Below are 19583 nucleotides of genomic sequence, written 5' to 3' on the forward strand. Positions count from 1 at the left end.
CAGGTGCAGCTCCTCTCCCCAACGTCCCTCCCCACCTCCTTTTGTGAGCCCCTCGTCCCCGCCGTCCTGCCGCTCCAACCTCCAGTTAATGAAATGTGGTGAGCGGCTGCACAGACAGCTGTCAGACCCCTCATTTCTCCGCCGGGATATTGGATCCCGCGCTGAGAGACAGACAGGTGAGCAGGGGAGGAGTGTTGCAGGGAGCCGAGGGAGGGGTGCAGGCTGGTGAGGGCTCAAAGCCTGGGAGGCAGCGTCAAGCTCAAAGCCTCGAGGGCTCCGCGAAGGGACCTCGGCCCTAGGATGCTCTTTGTGCCCAGGGCCCCCAGCTTTTTTCTCTTGTCCCACAAGCAGGAGACTTAACAAGCCCCACACACCCACCGCGCCCAGACCCGGGTGGACCCGAGACACCTGGCCCCGCACCCTAGGCCAGCCTGGCTCGTTTGTGTACCTCGCGTAGTGTCCCTGATTCCGTGGCCGCGGCCCGGTGCTTCCTCCCACCTCCTTCCATCCCTTCTTTCTTGCTCCCCCTCCTTCTCGCGCTCCCTCCCCGGCGGCCGCGGCCTTTATTAGGGATTCCGCGGCTGTCGGTCCCACCATCCATCCTGTCCGCCGGCAATTAGGCGGCCAGACAAAGAGCAGCTTCGGATGGATGAGGGTCCCGGCGGATCGGAAATGTGAAGGGTCAGCGCTGCCGCCCGCGGCGCACCCCGCTCCCCGCTCTGCATAATCACCGGCCGCCCGTCACTCATCCGGCCGCCGGGGGAGCTCCCGGGCCCGGGCTGGGAGGGGCGGGGCTGGCACAGCGGCCTAGGCGCTTAGGGCAGAGCGAGGGCGGACCTGCACCAGAGCGCCTCCCGCGGGAGAACGCAGGGCTGCGGGAAGCGGGAGACTGAGGCGCCCGGAGGAGAGAGGGCAGGGTGTGCCCGGGAGGGTTTCCTGAAGGCGGGCTGGGGGACGGGTGCCTGGGGGCTTCCCTTGAGGAAGCCGTGACAGTAGCTCTGGGAGAGAAGAGGCTGCTGGCCCCGGCGCCCACTGTTGGGAGGCCGGGGGACCGAAGGCCCAGGGTCTCGGGTCTGTACGAATAGAACTGCGCCCAGGTCAGCCCCTTCAGGGAAACTGAGAGTCTGTAGCCCGCTGCGCCTCTATCAGAACAGAGCGATGCTATGCTTCTAACCCCATCTCTTGAGTGAAATCCAACCCACCTACATCAAATCCGGAAAAACTCCGAGGCTGAATGAGCCCGAATGGGGCCTAGAGGAAGTTCAAGGGAGTCCGGGGTTTTGCTGCAGATTCTTTGGCGCTAGCTTCCAGCTGACAAATCAACATCTCAATCTGACAATTAGTGGTTGAGGTGCGGGGAGAGGGGCTCTCGCTGCCTGGACCACTTAACCCTCCCAGCGAGCGGCACAGGGGTGGGCGGTGCTGGCAGTGATGAACGACTCGGTGGGGGGGAGGGAGGTGGGCCGGGGCCCCGAGCGCGCATTCATTACTCGACTGACAGGCGGGCGGCGGGCCCGCCGGGCCGCGAGTGGACGTGCCGGGAAGAGGCTTGTGGCAGGAGAGAAAGAGTAAGGGAGGCGTTTAACAGTCACACTGCCTGATCAGCTCCCCGATCTTGGGCTGGATCCTGGTACTTGACTTCTTGATCTTGGCTTTTCAGCTGTTGGGGCTGGCACTGGTTGCAGAATTTGGGGAGCAGAGTCGGGAACCTGAGCCCTCTCCTCAGGTTAGGCAATTTAAAGTCTGAGATGCCAAGAAAGGGTGCACACAGGCCTTAGGACTAGGAGCTTCCTCCCGACCTGGGAGAAATTGTGCATGTCTGCACACACAGAGATGTGTGTGACAGGGATTGATGCGTGTGGATCTCGCATGAGGGGCAGCTCCTGTGTGTGTCAGTGTCAGGGACGTGTCAGCCTGATGTCGTCAGTGGGGGTGTGAGCTGCGAGGGTCTGAGGATGAGCAGCTGCCTCCCCTGCGTGTCTATGCCCCCTGCCCCCACCACTGGCTGTCGGCTCTGTTTTCAGTTCTGTAGGAAATGGCAGCGTGCGCTGCTGCGGGAGGGAGATATGTGTTATCTGTGGGAATTCTGTGGGAATGCTAGTCTGGACGACTGCTCCCTTTACCCACCTCCACCCCAAACATCATCCTGGAAGTGGTGGATATCTCCCCCCTCAAAGTCTGGAGACCCAGTTGCTGACTCCTGGGGGAGAAAGTGGTTACGACCAGTTCTCTACAGTCCACACACAGTTTTGTCACATATACAGTCTCTAATATCCAATCTGAGCTCAACCTGCCTGGCTTTCTCAGGCTGGTGGTGATCAGCAGGAGGCGGTGGACCTCAAGAAGGGAAGAGGCAGGCCATCGGACCTCCAAGACCGCCCACCTCTTTGGGGTCTGTGCTGGTGGCTCCTGGGGTTCCTGACTTTTGGGTCTCCGGTCCTGTTACTAGTTGACACCTTGGGAGGATAATGATAATCATATTCTAATTCCTCTCCCTGATAACTCTCATCACCTGACATTGTCTCCACTCTCCTCACTCTCAAACACACCGAAAGGTTGATCTTTCGCCCCAGCTCTGACTCTGACGGGCCTACAGGGCAGAGATTTAGGGTGATTCTGGATCTCTGGCCCCCTGTTTTGTTCAGTGTGTCTTTCAGCCATCTTCCTTTTGCCTTGTTATTCCTTACAGTGAAGGTATTTCTCGGAGCCTCTGTATCTTTGTTCCTGCAGCCCTCCTCCTTGTGTCTGCATGTCTCCACATTTAGGGATATTTTCCGAATTCATCTCCCTATATTTGGGGGCCTCTCTGTGTTCCTCTGGGGCTTCTCCCTCTGGGAATACCCCAGGGCAACAGTGAGGCCCATTGGAATAAAGAGAAGGGGTAGGGCTCCCTTCCTGCTCCCATCCAGAGGCGACGGACACCGAGGGATGGCCAGTCAATGTCAGGGCCCGGCCACGGCCAGGTCGCTTCTCATTCAGGGCACAGGCGCCTGGTCGATGCCCCGCTGTCCGCCCTACTCCAAGCCGCCCTTCTCCAGGCCCTCACCCCCTCCGCCTTCCTGGAAAAGGCAAATTTGACATTTTTAAATCCAGAGTCTTTGAGGGATCGATGCGGCCCCGGGGCCCCGCCCGGGGTCGATATTCCTGATTGGGAAGCGGCCGCTGCGCGGAGCCCGGTGTAAATCACGAGGAGTGGGGGAGGGGTCTCGGGGAGCCCAGGCCGGGTCCCTCGCGCGAACCCCTGGGCGATGGAATGACAGGCCTTAGAGATCGGGACGCGAGCCTGCCCGGCGGTCCCCTCCTCCCCCGCTCAGCTCCGCCAACTCCGCGGGCCGGCTCCGGTCTCGCTTCAGCGGCCGCTACCCTCCGTTGCCCCTGGAGCCGCGGGGGAGGCCGGTGCCGGAGCCAGCCGCGCGGCTGCTCCTCTGCGGCCGCTCCCGCGGGGCCTGGGCTTCGGCGGCGGCTGTCAAGAAGCCTACAGGCCGGCGGGGCAGGGAAGGGGCGGGTGTCGGGGGCCGGTTGTTGGGGCGAGGGGGCGGCGGCGGGGTCGGCTGGCGCGGCTCTGACTCACAGTGGGAGCGCAACAGATGTTTGCGGAATTGAGGGACAGCGAAGTGGCGCGGGGCGCCGAGCGGCGCGGAGCCCGGAGCTGGAGGGCGGGGCCGGGGAAGGGGTGGGCGTCCGGCCGCTCAGGGGAGCTGAGCTGGGGTAGACCCCCACCCCCGTGCGGGGGGTAGTGAAGAACAGAAAAGAATGGATTAAGCGAGGAGTTTTAGGTCCCAACCTATAACTGCCTCGGGCGCCCCTGCCTTGCAATGTTTGAAGTTCTCTGTTGGGGAAACCGAGGCAGCGCGGCTGAAAAGAACGAGGGAGGTTAAAAGCGGAATCAGCGACGAGGCTGGGGAGGCAGCCAGAATTCCCGCGGGGCCTCTGAGTCCGCCTGCCTGCCCGGCCCGCCTCGGTGGAGGCACCGCCACGCCCCTAGCGCAGCTCAGACCCTCGCTCCCACTTCGGCTGGTCGGATCCCCCAGCTCCCCACCCCGCGACAGCTTCTAGAACAACAATTTGGGGAAAACAATCCGGGCCGAGTGACGGCCCCGTAATTGTGACAAAGTGAGTGCGGGCGACTGGAGAGAGCGCTAGGGCGGGAGCGCGGCGGGCCCGGGCGGAGGCAGGGGCGCCATCCGCCCTCTAGTTCTCATTCCGGTCACCTCCCATCCCTCTCCCTGACTCTTCTCCAATTCTTCTTCTCCTGGCCCCTGGCGCCTCCCTTCGCTTGTTCCTCCATCGCTCTTCCCTTTCCTCTCAGTAACAGCTCTTCTCTCGCCTCCGCCCCGCTGCAGCCCCTCCCCCGGTGCGCCTTTTCTCTCTCACTTCTCCCTCTGTCCTCCGCCCTCTACTCGTTTCTCCATCTTTTCCTTGCGCTCAAGTCGCCCTGGGGCCCCTGGTTCCCTCCGCACAGCCCGCTTCCCCCCCCCCCCCCCCCCCCCCCCAAGTCCTCGGGTCCTGAGCCTTGAGCCTCCTCTCTGGGAGGCCGGCGCAGGCCCGCACCGCTGGGTTCATCCACGGCCCAGGGGCCTGGGCGACCTGCCCTCCCCCTCCTCCCGCCGCTGCCTCCCCCGCCCCTGTCCCCGCGCTTGGAGATAGTTTGTTTGTGCAGCGGCGGCCGCCGCCGCCAGAACTGTTTGCTGAGCTTAGCGCACCGCCTCGCCGCGCGGGCCCAATTAAGGCTCATTCATTATTCAGCGCCCGGGTCCGCGCCCACCCCCAGCGGGAGGCTCCCGCGTCTCTTCAGGCCCCTCTCAGCCCTGGCCCCACAAAGCGCTCTAACAGGCCGCAGGGAGCGCCGTCTTCCTCCCGCCGCCTAGGTTAAAACTGAGGGGCCTGGGAATGTGGAGGGAAGAGAAATTGCCAGCTGCGGGGAGGTGACACGCGTGAGGCTCACCAGGCCCAGCCCACCCCCAAGTCGAGGCTAGGAGACCTTGGAGAGCCAAGCCTTTCCTGTACAGAGGAGGAAACAGTCCCCAGAAGCGGCGTGACTTAGCCAAGGTCACATAGCAGAGCCAGGATTGGAGCCCACCATGCTAAAACGAAGGCATCTTCCAGTCCCTCTCCATCCCAGCATCGAGGCGAGAGGAAGGCAGGCGGCGGCCTTGCTCTCCAGGCGGGACTCCCAGCACACCCTACCCCTTTTTGCTCCTGGTGCTCCCTTTTGCCATAGCTGGCGGAATACAGCCGACCTGAGGTTTCTGCTGGATCGAGAGGCTCCTGAGGTCTCAGGCTCAGGTGTAGATGTAGTGCCCCCTGACCGGCACGCCTGGGACGGGGTGGCGAGGAAAACTCGGGGGTGCGTGTGCGTGTGCGGGGGCGGGGGGTCTCTCTCTGCAGCCCATCTTTGTGTGTCCCCGCCACAGAGGAATTGGAAGGGGAGCCATCCAAGGCTGTCTTTATGGACAGGTAGGGATAGAGGAGAGTGCTTCTTGAGGTGAGGGCGAGTCACCCTCCCATTTGTCGGAGTGGAAAAGGGCGATCCAGGGACTATTTTTGCCTTTATTGGGATCTGCGGCTCTGCCCGGGAAAATGGACAAGGTGAGTCAGTGGGCCCGCCGGGCCCTTTTGTAAGCAGCAGCGCCACCTGGCGGCTGCGGAGCCGCGGTGCAGGAGCGCTCGGCCTGGAGTCGGGCACTTCCCCCGCCCCTTGGGGTCCGGGGAGGCCGGGTACATCCAGAAAACCTTCAATGGACTGACCGAGAGGGCGGGAGAGGGCAGACAGGTGATCCCGAGGGGGCCGGGCAGGGCCTTAGGGAGGGGCCTGGCCCCAACGATCTGACTTCCGTGACACTGCAAACACATAAAGACAAAGTCCATTTGGATGGAAGTGGGAGCCGAGTGAGAGGGGCCATTTTGACTCTGTGGTCCAAGGAAGTGACTGGTCTGTCGAGCCCGGGAGCCCGGGCACCCAGGTATGGCCGCCCGCCCTGGGGCTAGTAGGGACTGGCTGGTGGTCCTGAGGCCCGCTCTACAGGAGGGGAGACTGGCAGGCACACTTTGGCATCTGCTTTGGTATTCTGGGGGTTAATGGCTGCTTTGGAGAAGCTTTCCAGGTCTGCGCTGCTGGGAGGTGGTTGAATTATGGGGTGCCAGGGTCTAGGCCAAAACGTAGTTTTCCAGAGTTGTTTAAGTGGAGTGAATTCAGGACCTTTTGCAAGTTTGACACGTGGGAAGATTTCATGGCCTGGGGAGCTGGGAAGGCTGGAGAAGGGCTAAAACCTTGGCCGAGTGTTTGAGGATAGCCATAGTCGGAGTTGGGCAGGAACTTGCAAAATGTGGAGGGGCTTTAGAAGGGCATCCAATGCACTCCACTCCCCATCGAGTCATTCCCTGGGCCAGAGATCTGAGGGGAAGTCGGAAAAAAGCTTCGATTTTTTTTGTCCCTGTGTTGAGTTCTCAGTTATTCAAGTGAGAGCATTTGAAACATTCCTGTCCCCTAAATTTGGAGTCGCTGTGGTTGTCAAAAATGGACATGAGGTGTTAGTCCAAAGGGTGCAGGTGAAGCAGCATTCCAGGGACTCTCAGGAAGATCTGGACTCTGTCCCCGGAAGGAGATAATGGTTACTGCATTGTGACCTGGATATAGTCTCACGGCTGCTTTCTTCCATCTCCTAGGGTCTAAGGATAACTCTGGGGCCATGAATGGCCATGATTCTCACAGAGGACCCCTGATTTCTGCACTCTGAGCAATGTCAGATGCCACCAGACTTGTCCTGAGATCTTTTCCCTAAAGGATGGCCAAGGGGCTCCTGGTGACCTATGTTCTCTGGGCTATTGGGGGCCCTGCTGGGCTGCACCACCTGTACCTGGGCAGGGACAGCCATGCACTGCTCTGGATGCTTACCCTGGGGGGTGGCGGGCTGGGCTGGCTCTGGGAGTTCTGGAAGCTACCAAACTTCGTAGCTCAGGCCAACAGAGCCCAGGGACAGAGGCCGAGTTCAGGAGGGGGGACACCCCCTCTGAGTCCCATTCGCTTTGCTGCCCAGATGATAGTGGGCATCTATTTTGGCCTCGTGGCTCTCATTAGCCTTTCCTTCATGGCCAGCTTCTATGTTGTGGGCCTCCCACTGGCAATTGGCTTAGGAGTCTTGCTGGTGGCTGCTGTTGGCAACCAGACCTCAGACTTTAAGAATACACTAGGGGTGGCATTTCTTACTTCCCCTATCTTCTATGGCCGCCCCATAGCTATCCTGCCCATCAGTTTGGCAGCCAGCATCACAGCCCAGAAGCATCGCCGCTACAAAGCTTCAGCTGTGTCAGAGACACTCAGTGTGCGGCTCTACCGCCTGGGCTTAGCTTACCTTGCTTTCACCGGCCCGCTAGCATACAGCGCCCTCTGCAACACAGCTGCCACCCTCAGCTATGTGGCAGAGACCCTTGGCTCCTTTTTGAATTGGTTCAGCTTCTTCCCCCTCCTTGGCCGTCTCATGGAGTCTGTCCTCCTCCTGCCTTACCATGTCTGGAGGCTGCTGGTGGGGAATCTTGGCTTCAGCAGCGGCTACTTCCAGCAGTGGGAAAAGCTCTATGAGTTTGTTCACAGTTTTCAGGATGAGAAGCGTCAGCTGGCTTACCAGGTAAGGCTTTCTCTTCCCTCTCATTCCTGTCCGGGAGTTAGACTAAGCCTTATTGGAGCTGGTGCCCTGATGTGGAAGTCCTGTTTTCATGGCCACTGGGTCGGGCCCCAGAAGGATGTCCTGGCTTCTTTGGGTTTCTCTGTGTAATGAGGGAAGGTGCAGAGGCTCTAATAGTGGGAAAAAATATGTGTATTTTATCTACTTTTCATTGAGGTATAACATATGCAAAGTACACTAATTTCATGTACAGACCTATGTGACCACCACTCAGATCAAGGCATGGAATATTTCCACCCCTAAGAAGAACCCCTCGTGCTCCTTCCCAGCTTATACCCCTTTCCTCGGAGGTAACCTCTGTCTGCCTTCTGTTACCAGATTGGTTTTGCCCAGTCTTGAACTTCATATCAGTGGAATCATTCAGTATGTACTCTTTTGTGTCTGCTTTCATTCACCCTCATGTCTGTGAGATTTATTCATATTGTTGTCCACAATCGTAAATTGCTTGTTTTCACTGGTGTGCAGTATCCCATTGTATGAGTATGCCAGGATTTATTTGTCCACTCTTGATACATTTGGGTTCCGGTCTGGGACCACCCTGAATAAGGCTGCTATGAACGTTCTTTGGTGTCTTTGGTGGCCATACACCCTTATTTTTCTCGCAAGGAGGAGATCTTGTCAGGGATGTGGAGTTCCAGATTGGAAAATGGGCAGCTGTGACTAAAGGTGTGATTAAATTCTGGTTCTTGCCATGAGATCCAGAGCTTGTCCGTGTTTCAAAAGGCTGGAATTCTAATGTCAGGCTCTAGGCCTTTTTTATGGTCAAGTAGGAGCCCATCCCAGAGATATTGCGGCCTGAGTTAACGAGGGAGCAGAGAAAGGCCCAGGTGCCCTGACAATTTACGGGATTCTAATTTGTCAGTTTCTGCTTCCCTGAGGTTTTGGGTCTCTCAGAGGGGGCAACAAATGAAGAAATACATCAGAGATACCGGGAGCTGGTGAAGATCTGGCACCCCGACCACAACCGGCACCAGATGGAAGAGGCTCAGAGGCACTTCCTGGAGATCCAGGCTGCATATGAAGTCCTGAGTCAGCCCAGAAAGCCCAGGGGATTCTAGAGGTGAGAGGAAATTTGAGGATGGACCCTTCCTGGCAGAGCTGGGCAGCTTGTCCCAGCCCAGCTTTGCCCACAGGGGGCACCCACCAGCATTAAAGAAACTGCTTGTAGTAGAGACTAGAAAACCTTAAAGGGGTGATGAAGCTATTGTGTTGGAGGAATGTATTTATGTATTGAATTTCTGAGTTCTTGGCTCTCGTATTCTTGACTGTTTTTTTCCCTTAAAACCATAAAGTGAAATGAAAGACATTGTAAAACCAATAAAATATCTTGTAGAGAATATACCACCTTATCCCACCCCTAGTACATTAATGAGTGAGGGAAGAAGCTTATTTAACATTCTTTAAAATGTGCAAAGCGCTGGATTAGGGGGTTGAAGAAAAAATGTGAAGGTTCTAATATTTTACAAATCACACTGTGACGAAAGGGATTTGATCTATTCTGTGGATGATTAAGAGGTAAGGCTGATGTTAAACTTCAAAATTTCAGAAAAAATATTTTAATTCCATTTGTAGGAGGACTTTCCAAGAGCTACACTTTTCCCAGGAAGGAACGAGATGCTGGGGAATAGCGGGTAGTGAGTGTCCCCTCACAGACTCTTCCGCTCGGAGGAGTGTTGTGGGGAGTCCTCAGATTTTACATGGGTGGTTGGACTGGCTGACTCCTCAGATCCAAACTTAGGATCTGATTCTGCAGCTGCAACACCTTGCTGCCTGGGTGCTCACGCAGATGCACAGAGATCAAAGTCAGCCTTGTTCAGTTTTTGAGTTATGTGTCTTAAGAGGTGTAAAAAGGTGTAAGAGGTGTTGGGATATTGGAGAAGGGACAGATGCCACTGTTTTATAGGCACTCATGGAAGAATTAATGATTTTATATCTCATATGCCTTTATGGGGGTTTAGGGCAAACCCTAGGGAAACAGCGGCTTGAGTGTCTGAGGGGAACCTTACTAGCCAAGGTTTCCACGAGGAAAATTAATTCTCAGTTACTAGCCAAGTGTAGAAGAAATGGTCCAGGATGCAGAGGAAGACTGGAGACCAGGCATAGGATGTTAGAATCATATTCCTTAACTCCAGCTTTCTTGCTCGTTTTTTAAAAAAAAAAAGATTTTATTTATTTTTGGAGAAAGTAAGGGAGAGAAACATCAACGTGTGGTTGCCTCTTACATGCCCCCCACTGGGGACCTGGCCTGCAACCCAGGCATGTGCCCTGTCCGGGAATAGAACCAGTAACCCTTTGGTTTGCAGGCCCAAGCTCAATCCACTGAGCTACACTAGCCAGGACTTTTTGCCAAAGACTTTGTACACCATGATTTCAAGACCGAAATAACTTTCACAGCTTTTGAAAGTTTCCAAAAGTGACATACATTTCCTTTGGAAAACACAATTTGTCAAATTATTACATGGAATTTTAACAAGACATTTTCATAGACTATTAATTAGTAATTTATTAACTTACGATATGTGGTACTATATCTGCAAAATGTAAATATATTAAAAATAATTTATAAGGTAAAGAGGCTAAAGAGTAATTAGGGGCTTTACATGATTTAGAAAATCATTTTACTGTCCTCATTCTGTTTTTGTTATTAAAAATATGGGTGTATATATATATATATTTTTTTAAGTAAAGTGGTATCTTATTTTAAAACAGTTTTATTTATTTTTAGAGGGAGGGGAAGGGAGGAAGAAAGAGAGGGAGAGAAACATCAATGTGTGGTTACTTCTCCCACACCCCTAAATGGGAATGTGGTCTGCAACCCAGGCATTTGCCCTGGCTGGGAATTGAACCCATGACTTTTTGGTTCACAAGCTGGCATTCAATCCACTGAGCCACACTATTCAGGACCATTGGTTTATTCTTGTATGTGCCCTGACTGGGGATCAAACCTGCAACCTTGGCACATCAGGACCATACACTAACCAACTGAGCTACCTCATCAAGACAAGATACCTCTTTCACCTGCATTCTCCTTGTACAACTCTCTTCTCATTTCTTTGGCAGATTCATTTCAGTTATGGAAGCTGTCCCCCGATATCAGTAGTTTTCAACCCTTTCATGCAGAAAAGCAGAGATATTTATATTTTTGAGGTGCTATAGTTTGGGTGGTCTGACACCCAACTTTTACCCCCATTGGTCACTTTAGTGTAGATTGATACTAAGCATTCCACAGGAGATAGTTTTGTTTGGGGGGGTTGGTTATGGCTGGGGCACTAGATGAGAAGTGAGAAAGAGGTTCAATATTTATTACCTCTTAGTAGAAAAGACTGGTTAACTCATGTTTGGATTCCTTCTCGTCCTGTTTGTGAGCAGGCACTGAAACCATCCTTGCCAGAGGCAGACCACCCTCCCACCCCTGGAGGGCATCTGTTAACACATCCAATAGCCAATGGTGTAGTCCAGCCTTTCTTTTTTAAAGATAACAGTAACCAGCCAGGGCTACCCAATGACTTTTAAGTGACTAAGCTGGGGTTTAAACTCTGATCATTGTGACATAAATTTGTGCTGTTAGTCATAACCTTCTATTTCTATTGCTATTTAAAAAAATTGAGGTATAGCCCTGGCTGGTGTGCCTCAGTGGATTGAGCGCAGGCCTGCGGACCAAAGGATCGAGGTTTGATTCCCAGTCAGGGCACGTGCCTGGGTTGCAGGCCAGTTCCCAGCAGGGGACGCATGGGAGGCAACCATACATAGATATTTCTCTCCCTCTCCCCTTCCTTTCCCCTCTAAAGATAAATAAATAAAATCTTTAAAAATTTGAGGTCTAACTATAGTATAACAGAATATTAGTTTCAGGTATATAGCATAATGATTCAATATTTGTGTATATTGTGAAATGATCTCCACAATAAGGCTATGTTAGTAACCATAGGTGGCTACAGAGTTTTTCTTGTGATGAGAACTTTTAAGGTTTACTTTTAAAGCACCTTTCCAATATGCAACACAATGAAATTCAATGTAGTCACCATGGTGTACATCCAGGACTTATTTATTGTAACTGGAAGTTTTCACCTTTGACCACCTGCACCCACTCCACACACCCCTCAGCCCCCGCCTCTGGCAGTCACCAATCTCTTCTCTGTATCTGTGACCTTGCTTTTTATTTTTGTTTTTAGATTCCACATATGAGATCATAAGGTATTTATATTTTTGTGTCTGGCTTATTTGACTTAGCATAATGCCCTCAAGGTCCAGTCCACCCATGTTGTTGCAAACAGCCTTTTTTCTTAAAAGAAAGAAATGATATAAAACCATATAAATTTAGAACTTCTGGTAGGGAACTCTACCTCGATGCCAGCCCTGGGACAGTCACTGGTTTTCCTCATGACGTGCTTCCCAGAGGATCTGACATAGTGGAAATCAGCTGAAAGCAGAAATTCACTAAGATGATTTTAAATAAATATTGTACTTTAAAAAGTTTATTATTGATTTTAGATAAAGAAAGGAAGGAGGGGAGAGAGAGAGAGAGAAACATTGATTTGTGGCTCCACTCATTGATTCACTCTTTAGTTGATTCTTGCATGTGCCCTGACCAGGGACTAAACCCAGAATTTTGGAGTATTGGGACAATGTTCTAACCAAATGAGCTACCTGGCCAGGGTTAAAATAATTTTTTTAAAAAAACAACTAAGCCCTGGCTGGTATAGCTCAGTAGATTGAGCACGGGCCTGTGAACCGAACAACCACAGTTCGATTCCCAGTCAGAGCACATGCCTGGGTTGCAGGCCAGTTCCCAGCAGGGGAAGCACGAGAGGCAACCACACATTGATATTTCTCTCCCTCTCTCTTTCCCTTCCCCTCCAAAGATAAATAAGTAAAATCTTAAAAAAACACACACCAGTAAGTAAGAAGTCTTCCTTAGTCTCTACCTGAATTGATTTAATGAAATCCAGTGACTTTGTATTGTCCCACTGCCACAAATAAAAAATTCATAGGACCTCTTTTTAAAAACATTTTTAAAGATTTTATTTATTTTTTGAGAGAGGGGAAAGGACGAAGAGAAGGAGAGAAACATAGATCAGTTGCCTCTCAAGTGCCCCCAACTGGGGACCTGGCAGGCAACCCAGGCATGTGCCCTGACTGGGAATCAAACTGGCTTTTGGTTCACAGGCCCACACTCAATCCACTGAGCCACACCAGCCAGGGCTATAGACCCTTCAAAAAGGGTTGGAAGGGAACTGAGAAGGCCTGTACCCCAAGTCCCTGTCTAATGTAGAATCTTGAGAATAGCTTGCTTCAGAGATGACCATTTTGGCTTCTATTGAATAGGAAATTTCCCACCTTCCACTTTCCCACCTTTTGAATATCTGTAATAGTTAAGAACTATTTTATTGGACTGAAATTAGCTTTCCTTTAATTTCTTTCTAGGTTAGCCATCTTTTGCTGCAGAGAACAAAAACCAACAAGAAGCCTTCCTTGTCTGGGTGAGAACCCACCCTTCATCTCATATCCCTCTGAATCTTACCTTTTCCAGATTAAACATCACCTTGATTAAGGAAGCACTGCAGCTTGTTAGAAAGACCACAGATGGCGAAGTGAGGAGATGGGGTTCTACTTCTGCCTCTTGGTGACCAGAGGGCTGACTTTGGATGAGTCGCTTTACTACTCTGGGCCTCAGGGTTTTCCTTGCAGTGTGAGAAAGTGGGACTTGGATGACATCTAAGATTGCTTTCAACACTGGACTCTGGGTTCTTTTTTGCCCAGCCTTACGTTAAATGGCTTGGTTTGTCATCTTCTGTGTGCCCTGTTGTGGACACTGTCTTGTGAAGGAAAGAAAATAGGTAATGGCTTGAAGAACAATGTAATGGTCACCATCTCCCCCCAATAAAAAAATCCACCTGTCAAACTGTTTTCATTTATTCATGATCTCTTTGTCCTCATCCGTAAATACTCATAATTAATGCTACATGATTGAATCATATCGGGGATATAATTTTATACTGTTTTCCTCTTCCTCACAGAATCATGAGCGTTTATATATATTACCATGAAAAATTCATATATAAACTTTAAGATTTAATTCACATGCTATAAAATTTACTCTTTTAAAGCATACAATTTAGCAGGTTTTAGTATATTCTTAAGATTGTACAAACAGCAACACTAACCCCAGAATATTTTTAGCACCTCCCAAAAGAAACCTCATTGCCATTAGCAATCAGTCCCTATTCTCTTTGCCCCCAGCTCCCGGCAACTGCTAATATACTTTGTGTCTCTATAGATTTGTCTCTTCTGGACATTTTGTATAAATGGAATCATACAATATCTTCTTTTGTGTCTGGCTTTTTTCTCTTATGTTTTTAAGATGCATCCAATGTGCATGAGCACATTTTTTCAAATAATACATCATTATATTTTAATGCTGTATAGTATTCCCTTTTTGGGGAGACATTTAGGCTATTAATATATATTTTTGTTATAAAGACTGCTGCATCTATATCTTCATTCATCTAATTTATCTGTTCTCTTGAATTATTTCAGAATAAATTCCCATGGGTGGGATTACTGGGTCAAAAGGTATGAACATTTTTATGGCTCTTGTCAATATTGCTCTTAAATCGTGATGCTCAGAACGAAATGTGATTCTCAGATGTGTTCAGACACAGCAGGGTACTGTGGGCTTATTAAGTTCTCAAGGTCTGGACAATATATCATTCTTTAAATCAAGCAGCCTACAAATTTATTAGCTTTTGTTGTGGTTGCTCATTGAACATATAGCCAATAAGACCTTTAGATCTTTTCCTAGGCATTGTGTCTTAAAGCTATGTTTGCATTTGCTCTATGACCCCAGGGTCTTCTGAGGACTCTCTGACTTGAATTTAGTGTTTCTTTGTTTTCTTTCTTAACAGGGGTTGATCCTAACAAACTGGCAGGAGGTGTGGGTTTATTGCAGTTTTAGCTGGGAACTGCAGATGGCGCCTTAAGGCTGTCACAGGGGTAAACTCTGTGCCTTCCCTTTTTCAGGATCTGGTAGTGGCACCTCCCTGGCAGGTTCATTACTGGAGTTCAGTCCTCCCCCCTTTTTGGGGGAAGGAAAGAGCAACTGTGAAGTTGGATTTGCATGTTATTCAGGGAAAGCTCCAACCGAAGCACGTTTTCTAGTTGTCATTTGATCTCTTAGGGGACTCTGGGGCAGTGTATATTTCATGTTAGAGGTTTCTTTCTTTTTTTATTTCCTACTTAGGCTCTCTTACACTTCTTTTTTTTTAATTGCCTTAAAGATTTTATTTATTTTTAGCCAGAGGGGAGGGAGGGAGAGAGAGGAAGAAAAACACTGACCAGTTGCTTCTTGCACACCCCCAGCTTGGGACCTTGACTTGGCCTGCAACCCAGGCAAGTGCCCTGACCAGGAATTGAACCAGCACCCTTTCAGTTTGCAGGCTTATGGCTTATCTGAAAACTATTACAAATTTAAGCAAGACCTTGAAATTCCTGGATTTAGACCTGACAAGTTTAAACAGAACAAAGCAGTACCTTGTGTGGGAAAGTTGGAAGGGACTCATTTTAACTCATTCCGTGCCAGACCTTAGTCTCATTTTTGGGCTGAGAGGGGTTGTAGGGAACACCCCTGGGTGGTGACTGAGTTAGCATGTGCGCCTGGCTTTGCAAGAACCGCCTCAAAGGGCATTTTTTTCCCTAGCATCAATAGGTCAAGCACCTTTCAGATGAAATAGTATCAAGAAAGGAATGGGAGGGGTATGAGGAGCATATAAATGTCTTCTATTCATGTTTCCCATTAACGGATCTGAGGGCTAGTGAGGCTCATGTTACTCTCCCACGTTTTCTTCCATACCCATAACCACCAGTTTGAACCTGCCTTTTGTTTCTTTCTCCTGTTCATTCATGGGGTCCACAGCAGAGAGTGTACATTTATTGCTTTTAGGTATAATTTGGGTTGGAAAGCAAATAACTTCATGCTGGGTGAGTAGTGCCACATTATTTATATTCATTGACTGGGAACTCATTGTCTCTTAGCAGTTGGCTTTTCTTGCACAGCCGAGGGACTGGTCCTTTCAGACCCATCTCCCTTCAAACTCTAATTCTTTTCCATCACTGTTACTTCTTGTTCTCATGTTAATGCCTTTGCTGATGTCACTCTTCTTTTTGATTATTTTCCCTTTCTGCTAATTGAAATCTTTATAATTCTTTTATGGTGCAGCTTAAGGTTTATCCCTACATGATGACTTCACTGATTAATTCCATCTTCAGTAATCTTTCCCCTTTGAATTCCTTCAGCATTCTTGTCTAGTTTCTACCATTCCACTTAGCATTCTCTTACATACTGTCTCATGTTTATAAGTCTTGTCTCCTTGACAATGACAAAGCACCTTGAAGGAAGAGACCGTCTTTTCCCAGTTTAACTCATAGGACATTTACTAAATGGATTAACTTGTTATTTAACAACTTAAAGCCTCAGTTTCCTTATTTGTTACATGGGAATAATGATGTCTGCCTCACAGGGAAGCTCAGATAGTAAAATGAAACAATGCATTGAGAGTGGTTTATAAACCAAAAAACATACAGAGGATAGGCATTACCAATTTTTTACAAATGGTGACAGGCTGTATAAATGAAAGAGTATGCTGAAATTACATGAATGAACTTATACAAAAGCAGGATTAGTTATACATCTTACACATAGGAACAAATTCACTAAAGATCAAATTAAGGTTTTTACTGAACCTGTAAGATACTCTCACTGAATTGAGTGTTTAAAATCTGAGTTTTGGTTCTGACATGGCCACTAATTTTGTGATGTAATAAGTTTATCTTTCATAATTTAAAGATTTTTCCAGCTCTAAACATCTGATACACAATTGAATTTGGATATCTTACCTATGTCTTTTGGACCTCAGTTTTGTAATCTATCAAATGGGAATGCAGATCTCATTGAAACCCTTTAATAGAACTTTATAAAATTGATGTTCAAAGAAACATTAAACTTGGACAGAAGTCTCTTGGGAGAAAAAATGTTTCCTTGGGAGAAAGTTGCATACTGTATAGCACATTACCATATCAAATGGTCTGAGAAGTAAAGCAACCAGTTTAACTTGATTTTACCCAGTGTTTCTTAAACTTATTTGGACCTGGAATAGTTTTTTCATTTAAAAAAAATTGTTGATTTGAGAGAGAGAGAGAGAGAGAGGGAGAGACAGAGAGAAGGAGGGAGGGAGGGCAGGGAGGACAGAGAGGGAGAGAGAGAGAGAGAGAGAAACATCGACTTGTTGTTCCACTTATTTATGCATTCATTGGTTGATTCTTGTATGTGCCTGGACCAGAGATTGAACCTGTAACCTTGGCATATGGGGATGATGTTCTAAGCAATTTAGTTACCTGCCAGGGCAGGAATAGTTTTTTTCAGATAACATCTACTTAGCATCCCATGAAACTAATTTTCTAAGGCACACAGTTTGGACTGCCAACATGAACAGGCTTTGGTATTAGAAGCAGTCCAAGCAAAGGGCAAAGTATGCCCTTTTGAGATGTTCTCTGCTCATCTTCATGCCTGCTGTGGCTTGTAGCTTTATCTCTAGTCAACAGAGACTTTGAAAAATCATGTTTCTCAGTTAGTCATTGATTATCAAGTCTCCAAGATAATGAGTAAAAATTTTAAGTTTCTCAGATTATTAAGTTTAGCTTCTTTCTATTCCTCATTAAAACAGATCTGGCAATGATACAAAATATCAATTCAAAATAAAAACACAAGAAAAGTTCTCATCTCTAGGATCTATTTGAAACATATAAAATTAGGTCAGGTTAATATCTGCAGAATATATCTGCCAAGGTGAAGATTATGTCATGATTTATTTCTGGCTCTAGTCTTTCCACTGGATCATTAGGTAACCTGGGATAAATTAATTCCCTTAAGGCTGAACTGAGACATATGGATGTTATTTCAAAATGATCTTCTTTTGTAATCCTTAGTTATTCTAATAATTTCAGGAATTATTTTTAGTTTTGTTTTCTTCAGAGTAGGTCACAAGAATTATATGTTGAATTTATTACAGCATTCATTTTCCTCCAATATAATTTATAGACAGACTTTAAACAATTTGCAATTATTTCAAAGCAGGCAACAACCACTTTATTGTGAAGTATAGCTTACAAAATTAAAAATGTATAGGTAGCATAAAGAACAATGATAAAATTAATCTTTGTAACCTAGTTCCAAAAAGTTTCTCTTAAGATTTTATTTATTTATTTTTAGAGAAAGAGAGGGAGAGGATTGTCAATGTGTGGTTGCCTCTTGTGTACCCCCAACTGGGAACCTGGCCTGCAACCCAGGCATGTGCCCTGACTGGGAATTGAACCGGTGACCCTTTGGTTCACAGGCCAGCACTCAATCCACTGAGCCACAACAGCCAGGGCCAAAAGGTACTTTCTAAAATTAAGATTTTATTTATTTATTTTAGAGAGAGGAGAAGGGAGGGAGAAAATGAAGGACAGAAACATTAAAGCTGGAGAAAAACATCCTTGGATAAGTTGCCTCTCCCAGGCCCCAAAGTGGTGACCTGGCCTGTAACCCAGGCATGTGTCCCTATCAGGAATTATACCTTTTAGGTTTCGGGAATGATGCCTAACCCACCGACCCACATCAGTCAGGGACGGAAGGTATTTTTACAAGATCTGTTCAATGTCCTCTTAGAGAGGTTGAGTGCTGCATAGAGAAAAGGCAAAGGTGAGGCATGAGTTGCAGTAGGGGTACTTGCAAACCCCAGTCAGTGAGACATATGCCTTATGTCATCTGCCCTCCTTGGAGGCCTATTTTTTGAGTAATATCCTTGGGAGGAGACTACCCTTACTGCCACCCCATGGATGTAACAAAATGTTCCTCTCAACCACACTCAGAATTCTGCCTTGGAGGAGATCTGTTAAATAAGATATTCTTCATCCCATTAGATTTCCAATGATGTTTGACAACTCTCCTAGATTGGGCCTAAGTGTGTGCTCTTTAGTCCATCTCTCTTCTCTTTGGGTGGGATACCCACATAGAAAACAACTCTTTCTTGTTAGATCAGGGGCTCTCTTAGGAGAGACATCAATGTTTTTCCTAAACAGACCATAACGTTTCAAAGAGTGAGGCTGTTTTTTTTTTTTTCCTCCCAAAGAAACTACATTGGGTTGCAGTAGCAACAGGCCCTATAACGAAGGCATTTCTGGAGTGACTTTTGGTAAGTGAAATCAGTCATTATGAAATAAGATCTTGGGATCCTATTGGTTCAGGTCCCATTCTTTAGTATGAACTTTCCTATAAACTAGAACTTACTGTCCTGTTCCCATTCTGTATGGGAGGAAGGGGAATTGTGAATTTGTCATTCATTCCACTTTGCACTTTTCTGTTTCAGCATTTACCACGTTATTACAATGAATTATTTACTAGCTTATACCCTCCTTTATAAGTAGATACTCTCCTTGGCGATAATGATACTGTTTTATTCTTCTTTGTGAGTGACCCACTGCCTAGAGCAATGCCTACCACTCATTGGGTATTTATGGCAATTTAGTGAATGATATTTGGATGGTCTGCTTCTAATTGAATCTTTGAAAGAATTCAGTAGGAAGCAGCACATGATGTAGTGCCCTAACTAGCTGGATGACTAACTTCTTCTTTTTCTTTAGATCTGTAAATAATATGGTTGGATTAGATTAGGCATTATTAACCAGGGATCAGTGAGCTCCAAGGTATTTTTGAAGCCTCATGCCATGCAAAGTTAAAAATCAAGGACCAATAACTTTGTAGAGATTTATTATACTACTCCACTAACGTTTACTGCAACTGCAATAACTAGTATGTGGAAACCCACACTGCATTGTGCCTGTGACTATATGCATTCATATACCTTC

At 48.3% G+C, this 19583-nt stretch overlaps 2 protein-coding genes across 6 annotated transcripts in view; both read left to right on the forward strand.

Moving 5' to 3' along the window:
* The first annotated feature begins 5771 nt into the window (after window positions 1-5771).
* Window positions 5772-13589, forward strand: DNAJC22 (DnaJ heat shock protein family (Hsp40) member C22). Of its 5 annotated transcripts, none has more exons than XM_037136158.2 (4): window positions 5772-5963; window positions 6667-7625; window positions 7876-7972; window positions 8561-8649. In XM_037136158.2, exons 2-4 carry the CDS (start codon window positions 6786-6788, stop codon window positions 8590-8592), a joined length of 969 nt encoding a protein of 322 aa, XP_036992053.1. In that variant the 5' UTR covers window positions 5772-5963; window positions 6667-6785; the 3' UTR covers window positions 8593-8649. The 5 variants fall into 5 exon arrangements, with proteins under 5 accessions (XP_036992053.1, XP_036992058.1, XP_053518243.1 ...); XM_037136163.2 differs by lacking the exon at window positions 7876-7972 and adding an exon at window positions 8001-8045 and having other exon boundaries at window positions 5775-5963; window positions 8561-8651; XM_053662268.1 differs by lacking the exon at window positions 7876-7972 and adding an exon at window positions 10743-10954 and having other exon boundaries at window positions 5788-5963; window positions 8561-8742.
* Window positions 13590-18869: 5280 nt separating this feature from the next.
* Window positions 18870-19583, forward strand: part of SPATS2 (spermatogenesis associated serine rich 2) — a 114305-nt gene continuing 113591 nt past the window's right edge. Inside the window, exon 1 of the mRNA XM_037136221.2 lies at window positions 18870-18910. The gene's annotated coding sequence lies outside the window, so the exon portion shown is untranslated. The remainder of the gene's footprint in view (window positions 18911-19583) is intronic.

Source organism: Artibeus jamaicensis, unplaced genomic scaffold (genome assembly GCF_021234435.1).
Source record: "Artibeus jamaicensis isolate MK-2021 breed Jamaican fruit bat unplaced genomic scaffold, CSHL_Jam_final contig_233, whole genome shotgun sequence".
Lineage (NCBI taxonomy): Eukaryota > Metazoa > Chordata > Mammalia > Chiroptera > Phyllostomidae > Artibeus > Artibeus jamaicensis.